Raw genomic sequence first — 23,900 nt, 5'->3', positions numbered from 1 at the left:
AAAACTCCAAAGGGGGCTCAGTCACACCTCCAGGTCAGGAGAAGGGGAAGGGGAGGGGGAGGTGTTAAACAGGGACAGATGCCCAGGAACCTTTACAGAGTCAGCATTCAGAGAGGGGTGAGATGAGTCAGCTGGGAGCAGGGCTGTCCAATGTAGAGAGGAGGTTAGGGAGGGGCTGTGGGGAAGGAAGGGCTCCGGGGGCCAGCGGCTGACTTGGTGTCCATCCCCGGGGACCTGGGTGAAGGCAGGCCAGGGGGGTGTCCCGAGGGTTCTAGGGAGGGGCTCCCTCCTCCACTTCCCCTCTGAGCCCACCCGGGCACTCTCATCCATGTGGGTTAAGGATTACCCTCCCCCCCCGCAACTGCAGCCCCCCAACCCCCCGCAGTCACACACCAGGTACTTGTCCCTTTGGGTCCAGATTGCCCTCTCCTGCACCCACTTAGAAAACTAGAACTGTGCCGGAGAAAGGCGGACATTCATCTGCTGAGTGACTGAGATCAAAGGGGGTGAGGGGGTGGGGGGTGGCCTTGAGAGCCCCCCCCCCCCGTCCTTTACGAAGGGCCCAGGGAGCAGGGGTGGCCAGCGAGGGTCCGGGGCCCCGTCTCACCCTGCGCGTGCCCCTCCAGGTTCCACAAGCTGGAGAAGTGGCGGCGGCCCTTCTACCGCGTGCTGCAGCTGTACGAGAACGCGTCGGTGCTGCTGCCCGCCTTCTACAACACGCGCAACACCGACGTGTCCATCCGCGTCAAGTACGTGCTTGACGACTTCGAGTCGCCGCAGGCCGTGTACTACTTCCACCCGCAGTACCTGGTCAACGTGTCGCGCTACTGGCTCAGCCTCGGCGTGCGCGCCAAGCGCATCAGCACCGGCCTCATACTGGCCACGGCGGCGCTCGAGCTGTGCGAGGAGGTGCACCTCTTTGGCTTCTGGGCCTTCCCCATGAACCCCTCGGGCCTGTACATCACCCACCACTACTACGACAACGTCAAGCCCCGCCCCGGCTTCCACGCCATGCCCTCGGAGATCTTCAACTTCCTGCACCTGCACAGCCGCGGCATCCTGCGCGTGCACACGGGCACCTGCAGCTGCTGCTGAGGGCGGCGCCGGCCTTCTGCCGGCCCCCCTGGCACACGGGGACCCCCGGCACACGGAGCCACTCTCTTCCTCGCCGGCCGCCAGGGCGGGGCGAAGGCCTGGCACTGAGGCTGGCACCCTCTCGGATGCTCCGCTTCAGACTTGGGTCCTGCGGGCTCTGGGAGGCAGGGATGCGGGCGGGGCAGAGACAGCTCCGTGTGCACCACCCCGCCTGCCCCCTACCCCGGCCACACCTCAAGATGGGGGCCCAGGGGGTCGCAAGGGAATCAAGCACATTTCCACTCAGTGTTAGCATCCAAGAGAGCACAAACCGTGTGGCCTCTTTGCAGCTAAAGGAAGTCCCTACTGGGAATGGAAAAGAGGGAGACAGACCGTGTGAGCACGGTTTAGATATAACTCAGACTTCTGAGTTCCTGACTCTTATTCCCAGGCCTCAGCCATGAATTGTGGTCTAGAATCTCAGAGCTAACCGAGTGGCCAGACTTTCCTGTGAGGACAGTGGCTCAGAGAGGTCCAGGGATTATTGACTGAGTTTCCACCAACCAACTGAGTATGTGGCGCTGTGAGATCGGATGCAAGGGCTGTGGGTTAGGATCTTCGCTCAGACACTGTCAACCAAGGAGAGCCACCCCCTTCAAACACACCCTCAGACACACATGTCTTGGTGCCTCCAGGTTCAATCCTGTGTTTGACCTTTTGATGAGAAGGAAATAAACCAGACCAGCCATTTGCACTAAGGTTTTCAAGCCAACGTTATCGACTCAATAAGTGCTTAGCGACTTGCTTCCTCTTCTGTCTCCCTATTTTCAGCTCTGTTTTAACCGGGAGTTATTTATAAGATCCATCCCTCTGTGTGTTCCTGAATACTGCAGTTCCTGCTGTATCATGTTCCTGAATTGGAACCGTAAGGCTCTGAACTGGAAAGCGCTGACGTGTGACTGGTGAGCGTAGCGACGGAAGTGAGTCGTGGCCTCCGACACCAGCATCACTGAGGTCCTACTGTGAAGACGGGGTTTCCCGCGGCATGCAGCCCGCTGGCCTTCACGTGCGTGGATCCACAGGGCCTGTGCTTTGGGAAGCTAGCTGTGCCTAGGCTGAAAGGGCTGCACATGTCATTTCACATCGCTTTCCTCCCCGCTGTGGTATTCCCACCATGAATGCGGCTGTGCCTAATACACACTGTTGGTGAATTGCCTTAGAATTTAGCTTTGCAGAACCGTAGAAGGTTCGTGCTGGAGGATCTTCAGCCTGCCTCTCCTTTCCTCCCTTCCTTCTCTCTCCCCTCCTTCACCTAAACATTTCCAGAAGCCTGTTCTGCTTTGGTTTGGGGTGAGGTTTGGGAAGATATGATGGCAAAGACAGGATCTCTGTCTTGCAGGAGTGGAGGGCAGACCAGAGACAAATTCCAGCTCCGCATGCTGGGTGTAATGAGAAGGAGGAGGGATGGTGAGAGCTCAGCACACAGGGAACAGGACCTTTCATCTGATCACCTCATTTTACAGGCAGAGCAATAGGCCCAGCTGGTGAGAGACTGCAGCACACAGGCCCTGTACCAGGTCCCCAGGCTCCCCATCGAGGCCAGAACCCCTTCCTCTTGCTTGGGTTTCGTGTTGGTGGGGCCATTATGGAACGAGTGTTCCATGCACAACACTGTTCTAGGTGCTGGCCTTGGTTCTGAGCTCCTGTCCTCACTGGGGAAACCTCAGGCTGTTCTGAGCCTATCTGCTTGTCTGCAGTGCAAGGAAGTAGCCAGTAAGCCAAAGTAGGCCCAAGGACGTGGTGAACCAGGGAACACCATCAAGGACAGTGGATGATTTCCTTTCTTGGGCTCTGCCTGTTTCTCCAAGGAAGGAACACCTGAGACAGATTCTAGTTAACTGAGGTTTCCAGCCATTTTGTTTGTGGTTAATTGGGCCCCATTCTTGAAACTACAGAAGGTTAGACCCGGAACACTCTTAAAGAACATTTTATCCCACTTAAGGAACCTGAAGAACAGGGAGGTGGCCTGGCTCAAATCATGCCAGGGGCTCTACTGAGTGCATGCTGTGGACAGAACCTTGGTGAGTCAGACACCAGGGTTCTCACAGCCAAGGGTGTCTACCCCAACCAGGGCCCTCATAGGAGTTGGGGATGGAGCATCACAACCCATCCCGTGTAGGAGCTGGACTCCTTGCTTTTGGTCCTATTGAAGTCTGAGGGTCTTAGGGCAGTCCCTTCTCCTTTCTTAGGTCTCCATCTCCTCATCTCTACAACCAGAGGCTTAGAAAATATCCCTAGGGTCTCTGTAATCTTTAATTTTATTAAGTTTTTGGAAGTATTTGTGATGTATGGATCTAAGCCATAAATAATATTTATTGCTATAATAGCTAAGATTTCCTGCATGCTCATTCTGTATCAAGCCCTGCACTGAGCGCTTTCTTTGCATTATCTCCTGTGATCACCATAGGACCCCTTTGGGTAAGCAGGCTCCAATGGGGAGACAGAGGCTCAGAGTCATTTGGTGTCTTGCCAATGGCCAGACACCCAGTAGAGGAAACCTCACCCAGGTTTTGTAGAAACCCAAAGCCTGGGCTCCAAACCTCTGTCTTCGTCACTTCCTAGCCAGTGTCCCCAGGGCTGGCACAAGAGGGAATCCTTGTTCCGGAAGGACTGAGAGGCCGCTGCAGGGTGGTGCTGGGCCCTATTCTAGGGACAGTGCTCGGAGACTGGCGTGGGTTCCGAAGGGAGTGTGCTTGTAGGCCCCACCCTGCCCCAGCCCTGGCCACAGCACAGATGCACCCACAGTGCAGTGAAGGGAGGGGAGCTGAGGCCATATTTTGCAGAAGGGGTACACATTAAATGATGGCATGTTGGAGGACTTGCCCAAGGCCACATGGCCGGCTAGTGACTTAGCTGGACTCAGTCTCCTGACTTCCATGCTACATGTTTCTCCTGGAGCCAGTGTTTGTAGGAAAAGCACATTTTCAAAGGCTTAGAAGACCTGGGCACCAGCTCAGGAAGCCCCCCCGCCATGTTCCTTGAAGCTCTGCCCCCATCTCACCATGCAGTGAGGACAGCTAGTTATATATAATACCCTCATGTAAGGAAGATCGATTCCCCAAAGAAAACAACCATCGTCTCTTCTTTTGTACTAAGCCCACTGCTCCAGGCTTCCCTGAGGGCTCAGACAGTAAAGAATCTGCCTCCAATGCAGGAAACCCAAGTTTGATCCCTGGGTTGGGAAGATCCCCTGGAGAAGGGCATGGCAACCCATTCCAGTATTCTTGCCTCAGAATCCCATGGACAGAGGAGCTGTAGTCCGTGGGGTTGCAAAGAGTCGGACACGACTGCTTGACTAACACTTTCACTTTCACCAGGCTTGAAAGGCAGTGAAAACAAGCAAACGACTCTGTGCTTAGCCAAGCAAAAAGGAAGGTGGCTCAAGGTCAGATGCAGCCCCTGAGACCATTTTTGTAATGCTGCTGTGGCAGCTCTGCCCACTAATCTCCTGGTGCTGCAGACAGTCCATCACCCTCGATTCTGCTGAGTGTAGGGAGGAGGCAAGGGCAGAGCTACCTGACAGTTAAGGGACAACACAGAGACGGCTTCAGCCAGGTATTCAGCAAATCGTTACTGAGCACTCATTTTGTGTGGGGCATTTGGCTAGGGGCCTTTGAGCTACTGATGAGCAGAGTGTTAGCCCCAGCCCCCTTGGAGCTTATGGCCTGGTGGGCATGTCCAGATGCTGAACTGAGCCCCCAGGCACGTGTAGGGGCTGAGCTGAGTACTGGCAAATATGGGTTCGGGGACAAGTATCACGAGAGGAGCACTGGGCCATGCAGGCGTCGGTCCTGAATCCTGAAGTTTGGCAGGATGGTTGTAATTGCTAAAGCAGTAGACCCACGTCAGGCTTCTTTCCTCAGCATCCATGTGACAGGGGTGAGTGGCTTCACTGGTCTTTTGAGTCCTCTCTTGCTTTTTTTTTTTGGTAAGAAACCACTTTATCCTGACTTTCCTCCTGCCTCTCTGAATGCTCCTTCTCAGGCTCCTTTGTTGACCCATCCTCGGGTCCTCTTCTCTTATTAGGAGCGTTCCTTCAGAAAGTGCATCTGTTCACAGCTTCCTTGCATCTTACACCCCTTACCTGGAGGCCAGTTCTCCTTTGGAGCCTCAGAAACATGCTCACCGTGGCTGTCTGAATGCCTGTACCTGCTCAACATCTCAGCTGGTATAGTTCAACCTGCTCTATGTGCCCTCAGCTGGCACAGTTAAAAGGACAATCTAGATTCAAAGTCACTCCGTCCCCTCCCCCCCCCACTTACTGGTGACTTTGAGGGAGCTGCCAGCGCCCTCTGGAGGCTCTGATTCATCATCTGAGGTTTAGGCCAGGACACCAGCCGTGGAATAGGGTTGCACGATGCTTAGCACACTGCCGACACAAACTAGACACCCAGAGAGCAGGTTCCTTCCTCCTCCTTTCTCCCCACTGAGGGGCTCTACCTCGTCACGGCCCCTCAGTCCCGAACCTCGGTCGCTTCATTCCCCTTCCTCCTCTTTCTGTTTGTTCGCCAGATTGTATCAACTCCGACTTGTAAGCATCCCTTGAATTCACTCCCTCCATGCATTCCTTCTGCCACTGCCCTAACTTGGCCCCTCTGACTGATCATTCTGCTTCTAGAGAATTACCTTCTGGAAACACCTTTGGTGGAGCCCATTGCCTTCTTATACCATATGGTCCAGATTCCTTTACCCAGACACGCAGGGCTGTCCCAGGCTGGCTCACTCACCTCCCCAGAGACCCTCTGCCCCCACCGTCCCACCGGGGCTCCTCCAGGTGCTGTAGCTTCGTGCAAGCTGTCGGAAATGCCTGGAATGGCCCTTGCCTCCTCCCTCCTTCCCTTCACCCCACCACCTGTGCAGGTAATGTCAGGGGAGGGTCCCCACCTCGTCCCCTCTGTGAACCTAGGCTGAGCACTCTCTGCGCTTCTGCAGGATCACACAGCACACCACCATGAGTGAGCCTATGTTCTTGGCCAAGGGCTGTCCTTTCCCCAGGAGAAGGCACTGTGTCTGGTTCTTCTTGGTGTCCCCAGTACTGGCACAGAGCCACCTGTTAACTATAGCAGTGGGTTCTCTGATTAGTCAGTGTATTCCAGTGGTTCAGGAGACCCCATTAATAAACTGAGTAACATGTAATTGTCAGCTTAAGAGAGTCCTCCATTGATTATTATTATTATTATTTTTGCCTGGTACCTTGCATGTGGGAAGCCTTGTGCTGTACAGACTCCCCCACCTGCCTCTGGGGAGCTTGGGGCATAGGTCCCTGTTGTGGTTGCTTGCTGGCTCCATCACCTGGTCTCTGCTGCCTTCTTTTTGCCGCCTTCCATTATAATCTTGCATTAAATTCCTGGGTCGGGAAGATCCCCTGGAGAAGAGAATGGCAACCCACTGAAGTATTTTTGCCTTGAGAATTCTGTGGACAGAGGAGCCTGGTGGGCTACAGTTCATGGGGGTCTCAAAGAGTCGGACACGACTGAGCAACTAACACACTCTTCTTCCTCGTCTGCTTCTTGCCTATTCACCAGCTCTCTCTAGTTTAAGCAAAAGATGGAAAGATCTTCTTTTTCCCTTCCCTCCTTCAAAACCATAGAGATTTGTCAGAATCTTAAACTGCTGTGTTAAATCGCTAGGTACAGACCAGGTAGCAGTACGCAAAGGACTAATCAATAACATCTCAAGAACGAGTGGAAAGTGCTGTATTTATTGGCTGGGAAATGAATGAGCTGAGCTTTGCAAAATGTCTGCTCCAGATGACCAGTGGAAGGTCAGGAGCTTGGGGGTCTCTCTGTGGGAGGGGGCTGGTGCGGCTCTGAGTTCAGCACACACCCTGGCCTCTCTTCTGGCAACCCAGGCACTCTTCTAAGGAGGAGGCTGACTGTGGCTTATGACCGGATGAGGCCAGGCTTGGGATGTGCCGATGCCCGGGGCGTGCCCTGTTCTCTTGTTCTTTAGAGGGCTGGTCAAGCCAGGCCAGTCTAAGGAGGTTGATTACATCCTACAAGGCGCTATGATAAACTGATAAGTTCTTCAAGGTGTAGACTGTAGATCACTTATGTCAGAATCCCCTAAGTGCTTGTTAAACCCCCTGCCTTCAGACTCAGAACCTGGGGGAGAGGGGTGATGCGGGGCAATCAGCATTGTGACTCCAAGACCAGCCAGGCTCTCCAGTTCGTCTTGGAGCCCATATCTGCTGGAGAACTGGGCTCTGCGCTGCTTGCGGGTCAGTGGCTAGTGCCAGGTGAGTGATGGTGTCTGGCTTGAAATTCAGACTGGAGTCTTAAGTGATAAAAGCAAACACAACAATCTGACGTACAACTAAACTTGGTGTGTTTTAGAAATATGAATATAAAATATAATCCACTATTAAATTTGCAACAGAAATTGACTGCTTGGGAATCTCTTACAATTATGAAATCTGTTTTGGCCTAGACATGGTCAGTGATTTTTCTATCTTTCAATTGTGGGTAAAATATACATAAGATTTACCATCTTAGCCATTTTTAAGTGTACAGTTCAGTAGTGTTAAGTTGTGCAACCAATCTCCAGACTGTTTTTTTGTTGTAGTTATTGCAAAACGAAAACTCTATACCTCTTAAAGAATAACTCCTCATTTCCCCCTCCCCCAGCTCCTGGCAGCCATTATCCTTTCTGTTTCTGGATTTCACTATTTTAAGTCCCTCACATAAATGGAATCATAGCGTGTCTGACTTTTTGGTGACTTGGCTTATTTCATATAGAATTTCTTAGGTATAATCTGTTCTCAAATCACTTGAACTGTTTTCAGTGTCCCTATGATAGTATTCTGATTTTAATTTTTCCTGGAACAGTTGTCCTGGGCCCTTGGTTGTTCCCTGGCTTCTGACAACCTCAGCACCTTTTGCTGAGGGTCAGAGCAGACCCTGTCTCACTTTGCTAGCTTGACTCAGCTGTCCTGGCCAGCCAGTGTCCTGAGAGGCAACAGCTCTGCTCAGCTTCTACAAGTCTATAGATATGTCTCCTGCATAGTCTTTTCTGAGAACCTGCTTTTCTTTTTTTAACAAGAGAGAAAGAGGGAGAGAGACATACATACATTACCATGACTTAGCTCTTGGTGCAAAAGCCAGAAATCAGTGACTGTCTCTCTTTTCAGTAGGGGGATGGTTTCCTTGGCAACCAAGTAACTTATTTCCTTCAACTGAATGACTTGTTCAACTTTAGGGTAAGATGTTCAAGCAGGTTTTAGAAAAGGCAGAGGCACCAGAGATCAAATTGCCAACGTCCGCTGGGTCATGGAGAAAGAGAGTTCCAGAAAAACATCTATTTCTGCTTCATCGACTATGCCAAAGCCTTTGACTGTGTGGATCACAATAAACTGTGGAACATTCTGAAAGAGATGGGAATCCCAGACGACCTGACTTGCCTCTTGAGAAACCTGTATGCAGGTCAGGAGGCTACAGTTAGAACTGGACATGGAATAACAGACTGGTTCCAAATAGGAAAAGGAGTACGTCAAGGCTGTATATTATCACCCTGCTTATTTAACTTATATGCAGAGTACATCATGAGGAACGCTGGACTGGAAGAAACACAAGCTGGAATCAAGATTGCTGGGAGAAATATCGATAACCTCAGATATGCAGATGACACCACCCTTATGGCAGAAAGCGAAGAGGAACTCAAAAGCCTCTTGATGAAAGTGAAAGAGGAGAGTGAAAAGGTTGGCTTGAAGCTCAACATTCAGAAAACAAAGATCATGGCATCTGGTCCCATCACTTCATGGGAAATAGATGGGGAAACGGTAAAAACAGTGTCAGACTTTATTTTTCTGGGCTCCAAAATCACTGCGGATGCTGATTGCAACCATGAAATTAAAAGACACTCCTTGGAAGGAAAGTTATGACCAACCTAGATAGCACATTAAAAAGCAGAGACATTACTTTGCCAACAAAGGTCCGTCTAGTCAAGGCTATGGTTTTTCCCGTGGTCATGTATGGATGTGAGAGTTGGACTGTGAAGAAAGCTGATCGCCAAAGAATTGATGCTTTTGAACTGTGGTGCTGGAGAAGACTCTTGAGAGTCCCTTGGACTGCAAGGAGATCCAACCAGTCCATTTTAGAGGAGATCGATCCTGGGTGTTCATTGGAAGGACTGATTCTAAAGCTGAAACTGCAATACTTTGGCCACCTCATGCGACGAGTTGACTCACTGGAAAAGACTCTGATGCTGGGAAGGACTGGGGGTGGGAGGAGACGGGGACGACCAAGAATGAGATGGCTGGATGGCACCACCGACTCGATGGACATGAGCTTGGGTGAACTCCGGGAGTTGGTGATGGACAGGGAGGCCTGGCGTGCTGTGATTCATGGGGTCGCGGAGAGTCGGTCACAACTGAGCGACTGAACTGAACTGAACTGAAATGACTTGTTCAACTTTAGGGTAAAAGTGTTATTTTTCTCTAGAATCATGGTCCTCAACCCTGTGTGCACATTGAAGTCACCCAGGGATCTTTATGAAGCAACCCATGCCAGATCCTCATCTTTCCAGAGAATCTGATTCACTTGGCCTGGGGACAGGGCCCATATTCTTATTTTTAAAAATCTCTTTAAGTGAATCCACTGCGCAGAGGCCGAGGGTCTCTGTTTTGGCGGCACATCGGGGTCATCTGGAGAAATTTAAGAGTACTTGTGCCTGGACTTTGCCCCCAGAAGTTCTGATCCAGTTGGTCTGAGGCATGACCTGAGTGGGACGGCTTTTCTGACTCTCCAGAGGACCCTACTATGCAGCCGAGACTGAGAACCACTGTTCTAGACCGGCATCTCCCAAACTTGAACCTGTGTCAGATTCATTCAGAGAGCTCACCGGTTCCTCGGCCCTTCCCCAGAGTCTGATTTGGTGAGCATGACAGGGAGCTTCCTTGCTGCTTCCTAAGTGATGCTGAGGCTGGTCCTGGGGCCCACACTTTGAGGAGCACTGCTCTGCCTGATCTTGTAACTGGCTCAGCCCTACTCTGCTGGCATTTGTTTCCTGGTCAGTGGTTGGGAGCCTTGATTCAGGCTTGAGACTTCTTAAAGGTATCAAGCAGCTCTTTTTCTGAACATTTTCAACCTTTAAATAGACATTATGAAATCTTTTTAAAGCAAAGTTAACTAGATTTCCTCTCCCAGGGTTAGGAGGCTCGGCAAGTGCTTGAATTAAGATTCATCTGTTCCTGGAGTAGGGATGCATTTGCGCTAAGGGGCTGGAGTCTCTGGAGTTGGTGACCAGCCTGTGTCCAGGTGATTGTCTCCCTGTGATGAGTGCTGGGATAAGATCAGGGCATCACAGTGCGCTCTTGAACACAAAGCTGGGGCTGGCGCTCTGCCCACCACGCCTGTGGGAAACAAACAAGGTGGTGATGAGGCAGCATCCCACAGACATGGGCTGATGTGACCCCGGGTTCACACCTGCCTTATGCTCCTCCTTCCTTTCCCACCTTCTGTTAGAAAAGGCTCAAGTTGAAACCAGTGAGCTAATGCCGAGATTCTGCCTCAGTCTCTTCTGCCTCCAACTAGAGGCCAGCCCCCTGCCCCTTCCTTCTGAGGGTACCCCAGTCGTGTGGCCCCGGTGAGCCCTTTATCACTGTGGCAGCTCACAATTTCACATTCTGCTGCAAAATGTATGAGAAACCTTGAACATCTCAAAGATTTGTTAAAGGAGGAAATAATTGCTATTTTTTTTTTTTTGAAACAAGGTCAAAGCACACCTCACTTCCCAGGGCCACTTACCCAGCAAAGTTTACTCAGCCTCAGGCAGTTGGGGACTCTGGTGAAGGAGAATTAATTTTGAACCCCTATAGTAGATGCTATTAAGCACTGTATCAAAGACCAAACATCTTGCTAACAGCAAATCCCTCACGGCATTCATGGAATTTAATTTCAATTTTCAATTCCAGTGAACTTGATTCTGGTTTCTAATAATAAAGCAAATTAACAGAATGACAACAGGTGCTAGATTTAGCAAGAAGCGGCAGCTAATAGACTAACATAATGGCATTAAAAAGACCAAAGCTATACATCTCAGAAAATACCAAGTGGTCTGATGCTGTTGAGTGCAGGGGCCAATATGTAGTAACAACCCCAAGGGCAAAAAATAACCCCTCAGAGCAGCCCATCCTGTGGTGTCCACAGCCACGCAGAGATACAAAAATGCTCAAAGGACGTTCAGTAGACTGTGTTTAAGGAGGCAGAGAAGCACTGTATCCACTTGGAATTATTTCCATCCCCAAGCACTTGACACACATTCATCGAAATCTTGGTGCTTAAAGGATTAGCCCTCAGTTATCTTGAAGTTCAGGTTGGTGAAATTCAAGTTCATTATCTGATCACACAAGATTCATGAGCTGGGCAAACTCACTCTTTTAGACTTAGTTTTGGAGAAGGACATGGCAACCCACTCCAGTATTCTTGCCTGGAGAATCCCAGGGACGGAGGAGCCTGGTGGGCTAGAGTCCATGGGGTCACAAAGAAGTCAGACACAACTGAGCAACTTCACTTTCTTTCCCTCTGACATTTGCTGCCCACCCCCCAAGGTGGAGGGTGACGGGCACCCCTTCCGCTGTCCTTCCTTACAGGGGAAGTGCAGGGTTGGTGGCGGTGGCCGAGTGTCCTCTGCTTCCACCTGCGGTGTCTCTACCGCACGTGGGAGGGGATCTGGATCTCAGCTGGAGCCAGGGCTGGCTCTGCAGTGACTCAGCCTGGATTTATTTGTGAGTTTACGAACAGGCCTATTTGTTCTTCTTCCTGTGAAAGTGAACACTTCTGCTTTCTCCATACCTTCATCACCCTTTTCTAACCAGCCCTCGCTGTGTTCCTAGGAGGAGGGAAAGGCAGTGAGCGGCCTGCAGACTGGACTGAGGCTGGGGAAGACGACAGAAGTGTGTCCTGGGCCGCATGGAATGCTGGTGGAACCCCGGTAGGGTGCCCAGGCTCCCCAGTGGGCAGGGAGAGGTGGCCCTATCTTGCTCCCACCCTGAGGCCCTTCTGTTTGCTTCCCTCTGGGTTATCCGGTTGACTGGAGTCAGGTTCAGACTTGGGGCTTACCCCGGGCCGCATTCCCTGCCCAGCATCTGTGGGGAGGGTCCTCTTTGGGATTCGCTCCTCTCTGGGGCCCCAGCTTTGGGAGCCGTAAGGTGGGGTGAGAGGGTGGCAGTTTTACTTGGCAGAGGGTCAGCCAAGGCCCAGGCTTGAGCATAGCAGGTGTGAGGAGGTGGTTGGCAGTCGATCCAGCGATGCCCTCCATGTCTGTGCTTGTTTGTGGGGAGCTGGGGGTGTCCCGAGTGACAGCTCCTGCCAGCCTTCCTGCACCTCCTTCACAGGACCCTCAGCCTCTACTGGGGCCAGCTTCTGAGCAAGTCCCTCTCCCCAAGTTGTTTTATGGGGGCAGGTGGTCCTTCCTGAGGCTTCCATGCTCTGCAGACATGTTTTAGGGGTGCAACAGGGTCTTCGAGGCCTGCCGATTCCCTTTCTGCACCCAACTAACCTCTCTTCAGAAAGCCATAACTCTTCTTCAAAGCTGTAGTGTTTGAACTGTGAAATATATGTAAACGTGTATGTATTTTTAAACGCACGCGGTAACTCAATGCGCGAACAAGAAGTCGTCCAGTGCTACAGTTTGGAGTCGAACCTCTGTCACCTGCTCCCCAAATGAAGGCAGGACGGATGATGGGGGTCCACGAGGGAGCTGTGGAAACCTTGTCCCTACAGCCACAAGCTCCCAGGCTTGATGTCGGTTTCCAGGAGCTCACGTGAAGGCAGCCAGTGGAGTGCTCCCGCGGGGCTTGTGGCAGCGACTCACCCCTGCGTGGCCTCCTGTGCGTGAAGACAAAGTGGCCATGCGGGTGTGACCTCCACGGGCTCCTCAAACCCATCTCCCCGTGCTTTCTCTCCCAAGAGCCACATCACACTACACTGCGCTCCACAGAGCCTTTCCCACTGGAGAAGGAAAGGGAGACCGAGATGTCCTTTGCTGGGCTGCACGGAAACTCAGTCTGGATGTGGAGCTGGAGCATTGCTTTAAAAAAAAAAATCCCTCTCTTGCTCTGGTTGATTTGCTCCCTCCGTTTGACCTGGAGAGAAATGCTTTGTGCCCCTCCAGGGTGTTGGGAAGATGAGGTTGCAGTCATTATTTTCATGCAAATTTTGCTGAGGAGCAGAGGTTCATAGAAACTCTTGCAGCCTCATTCTAGCTTGTGCGTGGCTGTCCTTGAGTGATCCTGAAGTGGTGACTGTGACTTAACGCCTGAGAACGTAATCAGGGTAATTTGTATCTGTCACTGTGTTTGAAAAGCCTTCAATTCCACCCAATAAAACCAGTCAAGTGATTCATCTAGTGCAGATTTCTCTGGCTGTGGCCTTGTGTGTGCGTGTTTGGGGACTGGGCTGGACCAGGCTGACGAAGCACAGCTCAGTGCGGGGAGGCTGCCAGCTCTCAGGAAGAAGGCATGGCTGCCCGGGGCTCATCTTTGGGCAGCACTGGCCTCTCTGTCTGGCAAGAGAGGCAATCTAAGCAGGGGGGTTTAGGAAGGGCTCAGAGAACAGACCAAGTTGGGTGCAGTGCTGAATTGACAGTGTACAGGGAGCAGAAAGACAAGAAGAGAGAAGACTGCAGACTTCCTCTAAGGAGGGAGGGTCCCCACAGGCTGGAGGGGCGGGGGTTAAGGGGAGAGGGGTGAGTGGGTGGGGGAAGATGGGATCTGAGTTGTGCTAACACCTAGAAACAGACCCATTAGCTAAAAAGACTTGTTTTTCTTTAAGCAGACTTCTCTGTCAAGGTCCAGAGTCACAGCAAAGGAATTACCCTTTCATTAAAAAGATAAAAAATTGTTCTTTCAATGCCGCTATCCATGAGTGTGTTTGGAATAGGATTATGTTAAATAAATTTTAAAAAAATTCATGTACAAACTGGCTGGGTCTGGACTGCCCTATGAGATGTAGATAAGACTGTTTGGATTTCACAAATATGCATTTTGGAGAAGTGCAAAACCTTTCCTCTGATTTCTGCAAGCTCTCAGGGACTGGTATTTTCATGACCCCCTCAGTCTCTAGACTTTAGAGCCTTTGAGCATGTTTCTGTTTTATATCCCTTAATCACCTAGATTATATGCAGACCTTCCCTTGACATCAATGATCATACAATGCATTCCAGAGTGATGTGGGAGAAGGTGGGAAAGGGATGGACGACATTCCAAGCGAGCAATCTCAAATGTAAGGTTGGGTGTCCTCTGGCTAACCCACTGGCCAGCCTCCCAGTGGGAATACTTCATGTGGTCCTAGCCCATCTATTTGGCTCAACCTCTCCTTGCCCTTTTTTGGCCTCCTATTCTGACTCCTCAGCTCTCTATCAATGGAGAACACATTTCTACTATTTTTATTTGGACTTGTTTAAACACTCTATGTGTGCTTGGTTTCCTGCAGAGCCTGGATCTCAGCTCACCTTTTACCCCCACCCCTCCCCTGCCAAAAAAAAAAAAAGAGAGAACTTCCATACCAGCTGAAAGATATTTAAACTTTCCTTATTACCATTGTAAAATGCCAAACGCTCAAACAAGCAACAGTGGAACATAAGGGTTTGAGGGTTAGCCCTGAGACCTGAGTACTGTCTGTTATGGGAAGAAAAAAAGCTGAGGGTCAGGGAAATAGGACTTCAGTATGTATTTTTGGATAAATGAGTGAATGAACCAATGAACTGGGGGGACAGAAGTTAATTGTAGTTCATTTATTTAATAAATAGATTAATGCTGTTTGTCACTTCATTCCTTCATTGAATAATCATTTCTTGCACGCCTACTTTGGGCCAGGTGACTTGAGGATTTGGGAATACAAAGGTGAACAAATGCATGCGCCATCTCTGCATTTACAGGACATAAAGTCTGGCCAGAACAACAGGGGTAACCCAAAACTCCACAATTCAAAGTTTAACTATAGACAGTGCTTCTAAGGAGCATGCGGTGTTGCAGGATGTTCAGCACATCTCCCTGACCCAAGGATGAACCCAAAGGGCACACCCCTGGAGCAGAGACAATTGAGATGAGAACTGAAGGATAATGAAGGGTTAACTGGGGGAAAGGTAAGGGTGAAGTTGTAGGGGAAGAAAGTCCAGACAGAAGGTCCTGGATGGGGACCCTAGGGGAAGGCTTTTTCAAGGGTACAGAGCAGGAGATAAGGCTAGAGGGATGAGTGGGGAGGAGGTGGGCCAAGTTAATGATTTTGATTCTAGAAGAATTAAGACCTTGGAGGATTTTAAGGAGGAGGAGGACGTGGTCAGATTAACACTGAAAAAATTCCTGAGAGATGTGGCCAAGTGGCAAATAGGAAGACACTGAGTTCACCTCCACCCCGGGGCACACCCAAATTACAACTATTTACAGAGTGACTGTCTAGGAGTATGACTTGAAGACTAGCAAAAAGATTTCCAGAAACTAAAGATATAAGAAGGAGCAATGACATGGGTATGAGGGGCAGAGATGAGTATAGTCAAGACCCACATCTCTGGATAGGTGACCCACAGATGGAGGGGTGATAATTGCAATTGCTGAGTTTCTCCCCAAGTTGTGAGGAGTTCAAGTCCCACACTGGGCTCCCCAATTCAACCCTAAATTGGGAAAACAAGCCCTCAGGATGTCTGGCTTTGAAGGCCAGTGGGGCTTGCCTAGGGGAGAGCCAGAGGACTGTAGAAAACAGAAACTCCACCCTTAAAAGATACACACAAAATCTTATATGATTTGAGTCCCAGCACAGAGGCAGTAATTTGAAAAGACGCTGGAGCAGACCCACTTGCTGAGCTTAAAGAGCCTTCTAGAGAGGCAGGAGACCACTTGGACTTCCCCTTGAGATGGAGACGATGGCAACAACCATTGTTGTGAGTTTGTCCTACTGCAAAAGCACTGGGGCTTGCAGCACCATTTTGGAGTGCTCTACGTGGCTGGGTAAGTGCTGGGTGCTTACCCACCAGCAGGACAAGGCCCCCGTCCACTGGGGACTGGCAACAACCCTGCGATCTCACTGAGTCATGCAGCTGACTGCCCTAGGACCCCGGCCCTGCCCATCAGCAGGCTGGTCACCCCCATGCAAGGCAGATCTTTGCAGTCACCTGGCTGCCAGAGTCCAGACAAGCCTACCAGCATGCCCATGGTAGTTGATCCCACCACAAAGAAGGGCCCACACAACACACATGGGGGGCATCCCTAGAGCATCTCGCTCTGGTGACCAAAGGGGAACATGGTGCTGAGCCGCAGAGGCCGTCTCCTACAGAAAGCTACTTCTCCAAGACTGGGAAACATAGCTGACCTATTTAATTTGTAGAAATAAGCACAGAGAATTAGGCAAAATGAAGGGACTGAGGGCTATGTTCCCAATAAATTAATAAGGTAAAACCACAGAATAACGTAGCAAAGTGGAGATAATCTGATGTCTCCATGTGTCTGATAAAGAGTTTTAAGTAAAAACTAAAAATGCTCAATGAACTTGGGAGAAGAATGGACAAACACAGTGAAAATTTTAACAGAACTAGAAAATATAAAGAAGAACCAAACAGAACTGAAGAATATAATAACTGAAATAAAAATATACTAGAAGGAATCAGAAGTACATTAGATGATATAGAGGAGTGGATCCGTGAACTGGAAGACAGAGCAGTGGGAATCATTCATGCTGAACAGAAAAAAGAAACAGAATTTTTAAAAACATGAAGGTAGTTTAAGAGACTTATGAGATAACATCAAGTGTGCTGACTTTATAGGGGTTCCAGAAGGAGATGAGAGCAAGTGACAGATAACTGGAAGAAATAACACTTCCATACCCTGTGAAAGGGAACATACATTCAGTTCCAGGAAGTACAGAGAGTCCTAAACAAGAGGAATCTAAAGAGGTCCACATCAAGATACATTATAATTAAAATGGCAAAATTAAAGATAAAGAGGGAATCTTAAAAGCAGCAAGAGAAAAGCAATTCGTCATGTACAGGGAGCCCCCATAACACTGATTTTTCAAAAGAGACATTACACGCCCAAAGAAGTGGAACAATATGTTAAAGCTGTGAAAGGAAAATACTACAACGAAGCAGAGTCTATCTAGTAAGTTTTTCATTCAGTTCTGAAGGAGAGGTTTCTACAGATCAACCAAAGCTTGAGAGTTCAGTACCACTAAACCAACTTTGTAAGAAATGTTAAACCATGTGCATGCATGCTCAATTATGTCCAATTCTGTGACCCCATGGACTGTAGCCCACCAGAATACTCCTGTATTCTTGCCTGGAAAGACAAGACTCCAGGGAATCTTCCCGACCCAGGGATTGAACCCACATCGCTTGCGTATCCTGCATGGGCAGGCGGATTCTTTACCGCTGTGTCATAAGAGATGCTGAAGGGGCTTTTTTAAGCAGAAAAGACAAGACTACAAGAAATATAAAAATTACGAAAGGAAAAATCCCACTAGGCTCATTGATGAAAGCAAACAAACAGTATAGATAGTAAATCAATCCCTTATAAAGTAAGTAAGATGATCTAAAAACAAAAGTAATAGAATAATCTATCCACAATAAGTAGTTAAGGGATACACAAAGCCAAAATTATAAAATATAGCATCAAAAGAATTAAACATGGAAGAGAGAGTAACAGTAGGGTTGTTAGAATGTGTTACAACTAAATAACTCAGTAACTTAAAATAATTATATATTAATATATATGATCTGCATCTATTTCTATTATCTATTTATCTAAGTATCTATCCAGCTACCTATCTATGTTGTTATATATGGACCACAGAGCATGGTAAGCACAAACCAAAAAGTTAAAATAGACACACTAAAAAAGAAAGGAATCTAAACGTAACACTAAAGGTAGTCATCAGATTCCAAGAGAAGAGAACAAAATGAGAAGGGGAAACAGAACTATAAAAACAACCCTAAAACAATGAACAAAATAGCAATAAACATGCATCAATCAATAATTACTTTAAATATAAACGGACTAAATGCTCCAATAGAAAGACACAGAGTGGCTGAATGGATAGCAAAAACATCTTATATATATACACACCCTATTCAATCCAAAAGCAACAGGGTACAGAGATGTGCTCTAAGCGGTTTTGCCCTCGACAATGGGTATGTGTGCTTTTGCATCAGCACAGGAAGAGCAGTGGGTGGAAATGGTGTGGTTGGAGAAGCTTGGGTGGAGAATGGGGAGGGGGGTGGGCCTGGGAATGGGGTGAAGAGGAGAGAGTCTGCAGGCCTGAAGGCGGGATTAGGATTTTATTCTAAGGGCATGAGAAGCCACTGGAGCATATACGCTGGGGGTGACATGGTCTGATTCATTTCTAAGTAAAATCCCTCGGGCTGATCTGAGCAGCGTGGATGCGGGGAATGGGGGCAGGTGGCGGGAGCGGGGATGGGGTTTGCCTAAAACGTCCGCAGGAACTAACATTTCAGTGAAGCAGGAAAACCAACAATCTCACATCACCCGCCCTGCTCTCAGAGTAGGAGTTGGTTCATTTCGAGACACCAGACCAGCTGGTACCCTCAATGGGAAATCAGGGACACGTGGTGGGTGGGGAGCCATGGGAGGGGCCGGGGCTGCCCGAGGGAGCACTCCTCTTCCTGCACTTGTGTATGCTCTGCACCCTCGGCACATACTTGCAAGCCACTCTTCACTCGCTGTTGCCTGAGTCACATTCAAGCAACTCTGGATAGGCACCGAGGACACACAGGACCTCCAGGAGGGAGCTGTGTCTGGCGGAAGAGAGAAATTGGGCAAGACTGAGTCTTTGCCGTCATTCTCACTCCTGTGTCCACACCCTTTGTCATGTAACTTTACAGCCCTGGACACTGGGCTCAGACATGGGCGTTGTTTTGCTTGGCCAAAGATGTGAGCAGATGTGATGCAAGTAAAGGCCTCAAGTGTATCTGCCTTGTCAGGGTGGCCCTCCTGCCCTTCGATCACGGCGGTGAGAAGAGCGTTCCCTGGGCAGCTGGACCCATATAGGGTAGGCCTGCCCTGGCCATGTCCAGCCGGTAATAGAGCTGAATGCAGAGCCGAAGTTGAGACCAGTGTAGACGCAACCCCAGTCGGACCACAGACATGTGAGATATAACGCTCATGCCACTGAGGTTTCTGTGGTTGTTGTGTAGCAAGAGCTGCCTGGTACCGAGATGCACACTTCAGCTCCAGTGTCAGAGTGGACGAGGGCTTTCAGAAGGAGAGTGCCAGGCATGTTTAGAAAACAGAACTTCAGTTTAACTGTAACGTGGGTGACCTGAGAGGGAGGTTGGGTCAGATTACAGAGGACCTCCAGTGTCAGCTCCAGGAGCTCCAATTCCATTAATGCCAGGGACATTTGTTATTCTTTTGGCAACCCCACATGTGAATGCCCTTCCAAAGTTTGAGGAGAGCAGAGCTCCTAGTGTAAGAGTTGAAAACACCAAATCCTCATTTTCCCAGCCTCCTTTCCAGTAAGGTGTGGGCACACGCTTAGGCTCAGCCTGCCAGATGCACAAGCCCCAGACTCTAAACTGGCACAAGATAGCAGTGTCCATTCTGGCCCAGCATCGGTGGCAGTGGGCTCCTTACACCACCACATGACCTCAGGCATCCTTCCAGGGTGCCTAAGACCCTAAGCATGGGTCTTAGCCCTCTGAAAAATCCTGAAACCCCTCCACCCCCTTTTACTTTTACAGAAACAATTTTTTCAACTTTAACTAGCCAGTGTTGGTTGCCATTGCTTGCAGTCCTGCACCCTGGCTGGTTAAATTTGGCTGCACTCAGATGAACTGGACAGTGACCTGACCAAAGACAAGCTTTAGAATTGACTCAGCCAGCAGGGGATATACTTGAAAGGGGAGGAGCCTGGAGCAATGAGATCATTCTGCCTGTGTGTGAGAGCATGTGTGTGCAAGCATCATTTGTGTACACGTGCCAGTGGTCAGTGGGATAAACAGGCACCTACCTTAATCAGATGGAGAAGGAAATGGCAACCCACTCCAGTATCCTTGCCCGGAAAATCCCATGGACAGAGGAGACCGGTGGGCTGCAGTCCATGGGGTCGCAAAGAGTCGGGCACGACTGAGCGACTAACATACACTTGATAATTTTTTTTTCCCTAACACACACTTTATTATTTTTTAAAAATCATTTTTCTATAATAAATTTTTATATAATTTTTATTTAATAAATAAAACACACTTTAATCAGAAGTCCCAACAATTACCCTGTCTGCCCTGTGTGTCAGCTTCCTGAATGAGAGCACAGATGTACAAGACCATGTTCAGGGCCTCATGCTAAGCCTGGGTTGCAGGAGGAGGCTGGCACTGACCCTGGCTCTGCCTGGGATGGAAGGGGGCTCTGCACATCATGCCCTGAGCACCTTTTTCCATCAACCATGTGCAGGTCCTCCCACCAAAGGGCCTGGTGTTGAGTCAGTAGCCAAAACTGTACCACATAAGCTTTCATAGTGGAAGACAGCAGACGAGGCCGGCCGGTGAGAGACACAGCGGAGTCTGGAGCCAAACACTGCCCCCTCATCCTCCCTTCCAGTCAATTCCTTCCCCTCGTGCCTGCCCCCTACAAACACTGGGCTAGTTTCACTGCTTCTAGGACGTTGAGTGCATGTAGTTTATTTTTTATTTTTTTACATGTAGTTTATTCTGACCAGTTTCTTTCACTCTGAATAATGCTTTCACTCTGAATAATGCGGCATGTGTCACCTCTTCTTCCTTTATTTTAATGGCTGAATAATCTTGGCCAGTCAATGGGCATCTGAGTTGTTTCTAGTTATTATCAATAAAGCTTCTATGAACGTTCAAATGCAGCTTGTGTGGACATATATTTTCATTTCTCTTAGGTAGATATCCATGAGTGGAAATTTTGGGTTGTGTGGGAAGTGTCTTTACAAGAAAGTGTCAAACTCTTTTGCAAAGTGATGGCATCATTTCACACGCCACCAGCAGTATGAGAGTTCTAGCTGCTCCACATTCCCGTCAACACCTGGTATTGTTTCAGATTCTGCTCCCTTAATCATTATGTTCTGGGGACATGGGATGCTCTAAAAATATTTGATTTCAGTTTTTTGAAAAAAATTCCAATAAAAATTTATTTTTTCTTGAATGGTCCCTCATGCAAAATGAACACTTTGTTTCATTTTTTTTCTCTGAATGGATCCTCAAGCAAGATGATATTTACCTAGTAATTTCAAAGTAATCTTTAGGGTCCTAAAGACCTCTTGCTGCTGCTGCTGCTGCTGCTGCTAAGTCGCTTCAGTCGTGTCCGACTCTGTGCAACCCCATAGACGGCAGCCCACCAGGCTCCCCCGTCCCTGGGATTTTCCAGGCAAGAACACTGGAGTGGGTTGCCATTTCCTTCTCCAATGCATGAAAGTGAAAAGTGAAAGTGAAGTCGCTCAGTCGTGTCCGACTCTTAGCGACCCCATGGACTGCAGCCTACCAGGCTCCTCTGTCCATGGGATTTTCCAGGCAAGAGTACTGGGGTGGGGTGCCATTGCCTTCTCCTAAAGACCTCCTAAAGAACCCAATATGAAATTAACAACAGAGGTCAAACCACACAGTGCCAGCAGGGGGCGTGCGTCACCTACACTTTAACTCCACTCCTATTCTTCATTTAGACTTTGCAGTGTTTCTAGGACCGTTCCCCAGTAGAACTAAAGTGGAGGAAAAGTTGATCTTTCCTGAGTGGTAATGGTTAGGGCCAGAGATGACTTCCTGTGGTAAGGACTTGTTCAGTCGCTAAGTTGTGTCTGACTCTTGCAACCCCAAAGACTGTAGCCTGCCAGGCTCCTCTGTCCATGGGATTTTCCAGGCAATAATACTGGAATGGGTTGCTACTTCCTTCCCCAGGGGATCTTCCCCACCCAGGGATCGAACCTGTGTCTCTTGTTTGCTAGGCAGATTCTTTATGCTGTTGGATGTCCCGCATCACCCAGGAGCTTTGAGGACTCGACTGCCCAGGCTCTGCCCCAGACTGAGTAAATCAGGGTCTCTGGGACAACCAGGCAGCAGTCTTTAAAAATTCTCCACGTGACTCAGTGTGCCATGGGGACTGAGCGCCCCTGGGCTGGAAGCCTGTTAATCCTAGCTGGGTGGCCTGTCGTGGCTCCTCCACCATCCACAGGCACCTGCCACTCCGTGTCAAAGAAAGCCGCAGCTACTGGACTGAGAGTCTGCCAGTCCAAACCCCCAAAGTCTCCTGGAGTGCCCCCTGCTGTCGGTAGGCAAGCAATGCCAGCCTGCCCTCACATCTCTGTGGCACTGTCGTTCCAGGCGCTCTGTGTCCCATCCTTCTTTCTGGATTGAGTTGAAACGGGCCTTTAATCACCACCCGCAGTTGTAAGACTGCCCTTTCAGCCTTAGTCTAGACAATCACTCACATTTGTAGACCCTCAAAATGTCCTCTTCTCCAGGCCAAATGTGCTCTCAGAACGGTATTTGTTCTGGAACACTCACTTTACAAACATGTCATGTAAAGTGTGTTTTCTTTTCAGCCTATTTGGTTTTCCTCATAGCTGCTTTATAAATCTGCCTGTCATTTTTTCTTCCATCCACTGAGCATCCATTCACTCACTGAGCATGTGGGTACCAAAGCCGGTAGTGTGCCAGGCATCTTATAGGTACTGGGAGCCTAACAGTGAGCAAGGGGGCATGGTCCCTGGCCCCACAGAGCTCAGGGCTGGGAGAGGCATCAAGTAGATGGGGCCTTGCAGGACGGTCTTCAGGAAACTGGCTGTTTCATCTGTTCGTTAGTGTCTCTGATGTGTCACTGTGGGCCGGGACCCACAGAGGAAGGACACTGGGGTTCGTCCTTGCATATGGGACTTGAAGGAGAGTTTCTGGGACAATCTGAGGTGATAATGACGCATCACTGAAAGCCCCACTCGCCACCCCCATCCCTGCCATGCAAAATGAGAGAGGATTCCTGAGTCATGAATGTTTATTAAGCTTCTACTGTGTTCCAGAGGTTTTTGCTGACTGAGCACTTTCTCCAAGTGTTCAATAGGTTTTAATGAGTCATGCTCCCCCTTTTACAGCTGGGGAGAGACTGGCTTGTCCAAGCCACACAGCCAGGAGGTGGTAGGCAGACCAGTTTTGTCTGATGACCTCAGTTTTATCTGATGACCTCACACAGCCAGAGAGAGGGATGAGAGTTCCAAGTGGACTGAAAACTTCCAGCATTTCAGGATTTACATAGACATTTTACAATTCAGGCTGTAAGAAATCTTGATAAAATCAGCAGGGAAGAGGAGTCTAGTGGCCCTTGAAAATTTTCTTGCTGACCAAGGGTGGGAAGGGGCCTCTAGTCTTCTTGCTGTGACTCAGAACCCCACATGGGGCTGCAGGGAAAGTAAGAGCTGAGTGGGGCGGGCATCTGGGTGGGCTCTCAGTGTTTCTACTATTTCACTGCAAAGTGCAGAGGGCGATACGGGCAAATGGAAAGCTCTTGTTAGAACAGATGCTGGTTAACTTTGCCAGCCTGTCGGGGCACTGTGGGGGGTCACCTAGGACTCTGTGGGCTTCCCCAGCATCCTTGGCTCCAACTGTAGGAACTCAGGAAGCACCTTGTGGGTGGTCTGAGTGTTCGTCAGAGCAGCAGGTCTCTCCTGGCTGAATGGCTTCTTGCAGAGTCTCAAGGAGATGGAAGCAGAGAGGTTGAGAAGGACCCAGTTAGAAACTTGCTGCCTTGTAAGATGAGCAGAGGTCATAAATAATAGAGAGAAACTGAGTCCTCTGAGTCCGGGGGGCCCAGCTGATTT

General features: G+C 49.4%; 1 protein-coding gene across 3 annotated transcripts in view; it reads left to right on the top strand.

The window, feature by feature from the left end:
- The window catches only part of ST8SIA5 (ST8 alpha-N-acetyl-neuraminide alpha-2,8-sialyltransferase 5), a 76,032-nt gene extending 62,243 nt beyond the window's left edge, over positions 1–13,789 (top strand). For 2 of the 3 annotated variants that reach the window (XM_055417298.2, XM_055417297.2), the window contains one exon: positions 627–13,789. In XM_055417298.2, coding sequence (XP_055273273.1) covers positions 627–1,095 — 469 coding nt within the window. In that variant the 3' untranslated portion in view covers positions 1,096–13,789. The remainder of the gene's footprint in view (positions 1–626) is intronic. The other variant, XR_008684702.2, reaches the window with a different exon arrangement.
- Positions 13,790–23,900: the final 10,111 nt, after the last annotated feature.

Source organism: Moschus berezovskii, chromosome 28, assembly GCF_049115385.1.
Source record: "Moschus berezovskii isolate FMDL1 chromosome 28, NW_MosBer_1.0, whole genome shotgun sequence".
Taxonomy (NCBI): Eukaryota; Metazoa; Chordata; class Mammalia; order Artiodactyla; family Moschidae; genus Moschus; species Moschus berezovskii.
The sequence above is the reverse complement of the archived record's forward strand: the minus strand, read 5'-3'. Positions and strand labels throughout refer to the sequence as shown.